The sequence below is a fragment of the Vicia villosa genome, linkage group LG2 (assembly GCF_029867415.1).
Source record: "Vicia villosa cultivar HV-30 ecotype Madison, WI linkage group LG2, Vvil1.0, whole genome shotgun sequence".
Taxonomy (NCBI): Eukaryota; Viridiplantae; Streptophyta; class Magnoliopsida; order Fabales; family Fabaceae; genus Vicia; species Vicia villosa.
This window is the reverse complement of record NC_081181.1, coordinates 199,566,045-199,574,346: the sequence shown is the minus strand read 5'-3', so window position 1 is coordinate 199,574,346 and position 8,302 is coordinate 199,566,045. Positions and strand designations below refer to the sequence as shown.

General features: G+C 33.8%; 1 protein-coding gene across 1 annotated transcript; it reads right to left on the bottom strand.

The window, feature by feature from the left end:
- Window positions 1-5,351: 5,351 nt before the first annotated feature.
- LOC131647917 (large ribosomal subunit protein P2y) lies at window positions 5,352-6,713 on the bottom strand. The gene is made up of 4 exons (XM_058917733.1): window positions 6,564-6,713; window positions 6,379-6,468; window positions 5,660-5,886; window positions 5,352-5,567 (listed from the first exon to the last, which is right to left on the bottom strand). The coding sequence occupies exons 2-4, from the start codon at window positions 6,464-6,466 to the stop codon at window positions 5,541-5,543; spliced, it is 342 nt and encodes a 113-aa protein (XP_058773716.1). The 5' UTR covers window positions 6,467-6,468; window positions 6,564-6,713; the 3' UTR covers window positions 5,352-5,540.
- Window positions 6,714-8,302: the final 1,589 nt, after the last annotated feature.

The following is an 8,302-nucleotide window of genomic DNA, read 5'->3' as shown; positions in this document are numbered from 1 at the left end:
GATAGCCAAGAAAATGCTCTTAACCAAAAGGATTCTTCCTGCTATGCTGAGTAATTTGGATGACCAGTGCCTAATTCTGCTGAGGATTCTCTCTATCAAATGAAGATAATGAATTATATTCAGCCTCTTACTAGCTAAAGGAACCCCTAGGTACCTAACAGGAAGGGTACCTCTCCCAAAATCAGTGATCTCCTGGATATTGTTGATGATCTCTTCCTCCATACCACTGCAAAAAACTTTACATTTCTGGGGATTTACACTAAGGCCAGTGGAATCTGAGAAGTAGTGAAATGCTTTCATCATAATCTTCACTGATTTAGCATCCCCTCTACTGAACAATAAGACATCATCAGCAAAAGAAAGATGAGTGATCCCAAGCTTAGCACATTTACTGTGGAAATTGAATTCAGAAGTAGATGTCATCTTCACCATAACTATGTGCAAGTATTCCATAATGATGACAAAAAGCAAGGGGGAGATAGGATCCCCTTGCCTCAGTCCTCTCTTAGCTTCCAAGATCTCAGTATAGTCTCCATTAACATTAAATCTGTAAGTTACAGTAGATGTTCCAAGCATAATCCACTCAATGAATTTCTTAGGCATACCTATTTCATGAAGAATGCACTCAAGAGAGTTCCAGTCAACCATATCATATGCCTTCTGAAGATCAAGTTGCATCATACACTTTGGGGGTCCATTTTTCCTTCCATAACCTTTCATAAGCTCAGTGGCAAGAAGAATGTGATGATGGATCTGTTGGCCTAGAACAAAAGATGCTTGGCTATTGTGAATGATATCTTTTAGCACCTTACCCAATCTATTGGTCAAGATCTTGGAGATTATCTTGTAGAAGGTAGTGCGCCCTGCTATAGGTCTGAAATCTCTTATAGTAATGGCTCTAGCATGTTTAGGAAGCAGAGTAACAATTGTGATATTAAAGGCTCTAAACAGTTTACCTTTTAGAAAGAAAACCTGAACAGCCTTAATGACATCTCCTTTGATAATATGCCAGCAATCCTTGTAGAATTTAGCCCCATAGCCATCAATTTCTGGAGCCTTTAGGTCACCAATTCCCTGCATGGCTTCCTCAATCTCTTTGACAGTCACTTGGGCCACAAGCTGATCACTCTGATGCATATTAATTTGTTTACCTTTCCTGAGGGCTTCAATATCTACATTCTTCAAGTTCTTGGCTTTACTGCCCATAAGACCTCTATAGAAGCTTATGACTTCATTATGGATATCACTTTGCTCTGTAAGAACAGTCCCATCAGCCTTATGCAATACATCCATACTTCTTTGTTGATTCTTAGATTTAATGGTTGCATAATAATAGGCAGAGTTGCAGTCACCTTTGGTCATCCAGTCAATCTTGGATCTTTGCTTCAACATACTGTCCTCAAGAGTATTCAGATGGATAACTTTATCTGTGAGCTCTTTGACTTTAGTAATACAAACAGCATCCATTATGTGCTGACTGAGATCTGATTGGGCTTTTTCTAGGTCTGATCTAGCTTCCCCCAGCTGAGAGCTCACATTGGACACACTTTTACTAAACTGAGTCAGGACATGCTTCAATCTTTGCAGCTTGTTCCAAAGGATGAACATGGCATTACCAGAAATTGGCTCATTCCAACTATGCTAAACAACATCTTTAAAGCCAGTTAACTCAGTTATACAATTGTAAAAATTGAATCTTCTCGCTTTGACCTGCCTTTTTCCTGTTCACCTCAAAACTTAACAGGGCATGATCTGAAACATTAGGAGGTAAACACTTCAAGGATTTTCACAATTACTCTGAAACCAATCAGTATTGCCAAGCATTCTATCTATTCTAGAATAGATAGTCCCTGTGGCATGTTTATTACTCCAAGTGAAGTGGTCACCACTACTACTCACCTAACTTAGGCCAGTATGTAACATCATCTCATGGAGATCTTTATACTCAGCCTCACTAACCAGTCTTCCTCTCATCCTATCATGAGCATTCATAACATTGTTGAAGTCACCTAGAATGCACCAAGGTCCCTGGATGGTAGGATAAATCTTCTCAATAGTTTTCCATAAAATCTTCCTTTGTGTCAGCAGATTATGAGCATACACAGCAGTTAGATGGTAAATGAAGACACCTTGATTATCATAGACCTTACAATGGATAGCTTGATCAGTGCTATTAATAATCTGAATATCATTCTTTGCAGCATTCCAAGAAATCCACAATCTCCCATTGGCATGCTTATAGTAATTATCAATATACCTATCATGAAGATTAATTTTCTCTCTAATATGCTTGGCTTTATTCTCTTTAACTCGAGTTTCAATGTAAATCATAATATCAGGATGAATACTACGGAGACGGGAGCTAATCTCACGCAATTTTCCTGAACATCAACTTTTTTTACTATATTATCAAATTTATTTTTAAACAATAGTTTTATTTATTTCTTTTGGTTGAAAATATTCTTCAACTGTATATTTTATTTTGTAACTGTTTTTCCAAAAAAAAAAAAGTTATTACATAATTCTTGGGAAAATTTTTTTTTGAGGACATGCAACATTAATTAGTACTATAATTTATAAAGAGATAGAAAAGTATAAGGAGATCTTGAGTTTCTTTTTTAATTATGTAGTATGATATGATTATAGTTTTTTTTAATTAAAAAAACATAGATTGATTTAACAACATTTTATTCAAATTAGTAAAAATATTCGTTACTTACATTCTATTTTCTTATATTTATATAATTGTTTTTATAATCTTATTATTATATTATCAGAAATGTTTCATAGTTTTTCCAATTATGTTTTTTAAGCAAACAAAAATTAAATTAAAAAAGAAACGAAGAAATACAAAGACCGGCGGCAGTGGGCTACAAAAGTGTAGAGACAGGCAAGGTAAAGTAAATCATAGATAACAACAAATTTTTTAAAAGAAAGAAATTTGGGGGATAATTATCAATAGAATTGGACAAATTAAAATTTCTATGGACGATAATGACGTGCAAACATAGAACGATGTTAAATATACTCTAGATCTGAGGAAGAATTTGATTTCCCTAGGTACTCTACAACAAAATAGTTTCTCTTACGGGTCTGATGGAGATAAAGATATTATGAAGGTTAGCTAGGGTGCCGCGACTGTGATGAAAGCATGGAGGTTTGCAAGTAACATTTAAAAACTATTAAGGAACATTGTTGGTGGGGATGTTGCATTAGTTAAGTCTGATAATGATACAACCAAATCTTGGTATATGTTTATAGGTCATTTCTATGAGCGAGGGATGATGAAACTTCAAAAGAAAAATCTATTGAAGGGTGTTCATAGTTGCAATATGAAATTGTGAAAGTATTATGTACTTGGAAAAATGTGTCATGTTAAGTTCAAGATCGGAAAGCACAAAACATAAAGAATTTAAGACTATGTGCATGTAGATGTGTAGAGGCCTACTAAAGAAGTTTTCATGGGTGGTTTCAAGTATTTTGTGATTTTCACAGATGATTTTTCTCACAAGGTTTGTGTGTTTTTCTTGAAGTTTAAATTTGAAGTATTTACCAAACTCAAGTTATTATAGGCAGAGGTGGAGAATCAAACATGTGCAAAATCAAATATTTGTGGCCATATGACTGGACAAAGTACATTGGTTTGGATTTCAAGAGTTTATGTGAAGAAATATGTATTCAAAGACATTTCTCAGTTCGTAAGACACCAAAACAAAATGGTGCGTTAGAGAGAAGGAATACCTCTAATTGAAAGGGTAAAATTTATATTGTTAAATGTTGGATTATCAAATTTTTTTGGACAGAGACAATTTACATGGCATGCTATTTTATCCACAGGTCACCTCGAATTTCATTGGATGGAAATGTTGCAAAGGAGGTATTAACAATTTAAGGATTTTTAGGTGTCTTATGTGCATATATCTAGTGAAGATCGACCCAAACTTGTTCCAAAGTTGAAGTAGTGTGTCTATGTCGGATACACAAAAGGTGTGAGGGGTTCAAGTTATAGGATCTGATTAAAAAAGATGGTTTTCAATAGGGATATTGTTTTTTATAAGTAGTGAGTTGTTATATTCGTGTTAGCATATGAGGGATAAATGTCCAACAAATAGGTGATTCAGATGAATGTTAATCTGCCACCAGTAATATTGCCTAACCACAAGAGAAACTAGACTCTAATACTAACCACATACCTAAAGTTTTAAGTGGAGTTTAAGATTATAATTTTGTATGTTAAAAAGCACCATTCAACCAAGCCACCAGAAAGATATGAGTAATAAAACTTGAAAGTCTATGCACATACTAGTTTTGAAGACCCCTCATCCTTTCAAAAGGTTATATTTACTTCGGAGAAAGATAAGTAAATGGGTGCAATGGTAGAAGAAATGAAGACATTAGATAGAAAAAAATAATAAACAAAAGCTTGTTCAACTTTCTAAAGATAAAATGATTACTAGTTGTAAGTGAATGTTCAAGGAAAACCAACCGCATCAAAAAAAGTCAGGGGAATTCAAGACTCAAATTTTCTCTCCGGTCATCAAACATACTTCTATCAGCCGGTTGATGACATCTTATGAATTTATGACAATTCATTTATAAAACCAAAAGCATAATCTTTCTAAGATAAAAACATTGTTTGACTTGTCGTAAGCTCAAAGACACCATATACCTGTTGTTTATAAATGTGTACCATACAATAGTTTAGTATCTACAAACAAACCTCAGGCAACTCTTAAAACAAATAAAAATGTGACCCAAAATTAATAATCATTTCCGGCTGCTCAAAACGCAAAGCCAAACATAGGGAAAAAGTTATGCATGGAACATTTGAGTTGGTTATTAATTTGTGCTTCATTTCCAAGATGGTTGAAAAATAAGGTGAAACTAATTCTCATAACACATACATAAAAAAGAGCAATTAAACTCTCTTATGAAAATGATTTGCATGTTAATCCTATGAAGAATATACTTAAAAATTAGCAATAAAGGAATTTTTCTAGCAAATGCTGCTTTTCTTTTCTAGCTGCATTATCTAGTCATGATAATTTCATTCGTTCAGAATACCCATATTACTAATCACTGATTATAATAACCAAACTAGGCAACTAGTAGGAACAATGATGGAAAGAATCAGAGAGAAAGGTAGAGCAATCAACAGTATACTTATGCATATTGAAGTACAGTAAACAGAAAAAAAATATAAAACGAAAAAAATGCCTCAGTATCTCCTACAACAGTCAATGCAAATCAATTTGGCTACAATGCAAACTAAGAAAGCTGTGTCTGACATGCTAATTCATTCAATCTGTTGTACTAAATCATTAGTAGATTCATGAATTAACCAATGGCAGTGAAAGGAGGGGAAATTCATTTTAGTCTTGTACTCATTCATATAAATAAAAGAACCCAAAAAAGGTAACACAGATTCAAAACACCTAAATTCGATGTCATTACATTGTCTCAATTGAAATAAAATAGCAAAATCTTGTGAGTAAACTAAAACTATAGCTAGAACCACAAATGTCTAACAAGCAACCCGCTTAGTCAAATAAGCTGAATCCCATGTCCTGCACAAACAAAATGATAACACACAAACATTAGCATAATCATTATTTTAACAAGTAACAATCAACAGTAGTACTGTAATCGCAAAACTTACATCATCAGATTCTTCCTTCTCTTCAACCTTCTTCTCCTCCTTAGCTTCAGCAGCAGGAGCGGCAGCTGCAGCACCTCCTCCAGATGCAGCAGAAAGAGCAACAGCACCACCACCAGAGGGAACTGAAGCCAACTTTTCCCTTCCACTGGCAATAAGCTCGGCAAAATCTTTGCCCTTGACTTCAGTTAGGAGCAACTCAATGTTTGAGTCCTCAGCCTCAACTCCAACTACAAACATAAACCCAAAATTAAAACAAAAAACAATTTGTGTATACCCAAATCTAATTGTTCACTTTCTTCGTCATGAAGAACAAATAACTCAAAGAACAAATAACTCAAATTCACTGTAAATAATTAGAATAGTTAAACTCAATATACAAACCTAGCAGACAAAACCAAACTAGATTAATTGACCGCAAACACAGCAAAACTTAATTCAACTAGAAAAATGAAAATTTTACAGAAAATATTTCAAAACTATATAGAAGTACAAGTATCCAACTCAAACCAATATATCCATTGAAGTATACAAATTAATCTGATCATCAATTAACAAATCCCAAACAAAATAAATCAAATTTTGTACCCCAACCAATTCTTAGATCTACTTAAATCCTAATGATACAAACCATTGATCCCAGAAAACAGAGAAAAAAACACATAACGAAAACGCAAGATTACAGATTTCGGTAATGTAAAAGTGAAAATGGGATTTTTTACCTGATCCGAGAATCTTCTTGATATCAGCGGCTGAAGGGGATGCGTTGCCTCCCAATACGGCCAACAGGTAAGCAGCGATAACCTTCATTTCTGAATCAAACAAACAAAAAATTCAATGGTTAGAAACACAGATCGATGGCACAAATCTGAAAGTGAAGATTGTTGTGAGGAAATCGATAGCTTACTTGATGTAGAGGGGAGAGGAATGAGTGCTCGAATTAGGGTTTCACCAGAGAGTTATTGAGGCAGATAGCGGAAATTGGAACGTCTTATATGAATTTATAAACTAGGGTTTTCCCGTGGGTTGGGTTTACAGTAGCGAAATTCCGATAGTATCCCTTCTATAAAATGCATTTAAGAAAATATTTTTTTGTTTGTTTTTTTTGTAGTATTTATTTATAAATTAATTGGAATTGAGCATGGTACCTCACTTTACAACACTTGCATATATTTTTAAATATGTTTATTTTGTTGCTAAAATCTTATCATTAAGAAAGAGAATATTTAATTTTAATGTAATACTTTTCTTTCTAAGATAATTCTAATTTAATATTTTTTTATAATATTAGATTTTTTTAATCATGTCTCTTGTCGTAATTTTCTTAAATATGCCAATTAACTGCGGGATCCCAAGTCGTTTAGATTCAATAACCATTGATTATTTCATTGTACTCTTTTTGAACCTGCGGGCTCTTTCCGGAGAGATTATGAGATTCATAGTTAAAAAGCTTTTATATTGATGGAGAAGTTTAAAGCCCTCAAAGTGGTCCTAAAATCTTAAAATAGATAAATATTTGGCAATCTTGACTCTCTGTTAGATAGGATGAAAGAGGAAGTGAATAGGGTGAATTCTTCGGCTTATCTTAGACTTTTATCTATTATTGATATCGAGTCTAGATCCAAAGCGTTAGCAGATTTGTGGTCCTTGTTAGAATTAAAGACTCTCAATTGTTTCAAATATCTATATCTAAATGGCTCAAGGAATGTGACACTAGTTTAGATTTCTTCCATGCTTCTGTTAAGAGTATAAGTAGAAGGAATTCTATTTTAACTCTAAAGGTTTGTGAGGTTTTAATTAAAGGGGTGACAGATATTAGACAAAAGGTATGATTAATTTCATAGAGATGTCTAAAGTGAAAAATGTTGTTAAACCCCATATAGATTGTATAATCTTTCGCTCTATGTGGGATGATGATAATATTTTATTATCAACTAGCCACTAGGAGATTGATTATGTAGTGTCTCAGTGTGATGGTGACAAAAGCTCAAGTCTAGATGGTTATAATTTTTGCTTCCTGAAAAGATTCTAGAATCTTTTAAGAGGTTACTTGGGGATTATGTTTGATCAGCTCAATCGTTTTGCATATTACTTTGTAACTTCGATCCCTAAGGTTATATCCCCCTCTCATTTAGGAGAATTTAGGCCTATTTCTCCGGTGGAATCCATGTATAATCTATTGGCTAAAGTATTGCCATTAGACTTGGGTATGTGGTAGAAAAGCCCATATCTCCTCATCAATCACACTTTCTTAAGGGGAAATATTGGTTGATGGAAGACAATGAGGTGGCTGACTTAGCCAAGAGATCTAAAAGAGCATACCTTATTCTCAAAGTGGATTTTGTATGATTCAGTTAGTTGGAACTTACTCGATTGAATGCTGGCCAAATTCGAGTTTAGTGAGAAATGAGGGTCTTAAATGAGAGCTTGTGCCTTTGCTGATAATCTTGCGGTGTTAATAAACGGATGTCTAACTCAAGAAATCAACATCCAAAAGGGTTTGAAACAAGGGGATTGTTAGAACAAGATTTGTTCTGATCAATTATCTTAGTTTTGATGATAACAATAATATGAATTTTGCTTAAGATAATATGGTACTCTAATCCAATGCAATTTCCTTTTCAGGAAATATATAAAGAGTATGCA

Excerpts from the sequence above, each read along its gene's own strand:
- LOC131647917 (XM_058917733.1), bottom strand. The coding sequence starts at position 6,466 with ATGAAGGTTATCGCTGCTTACCTGTTGGCCGTATTGGGAGGCAACGCA. Across the intron at positions 5,887-6,378 it reads CAAGAAGATTCTCGGATCAG|TTGGAGTTGAGGCTGAGGAC; the intron begins GTAAAAAATCCC and ends TTATGTTTGTAG. Across the intron at positions 5,568-5,659 it reads AGAAGGAAGAATCTGATGAT|GACATGGGATTCAGCTTATT; the intron begins GTAAGTTTTGCG and ends TTGTTTGTGCAG.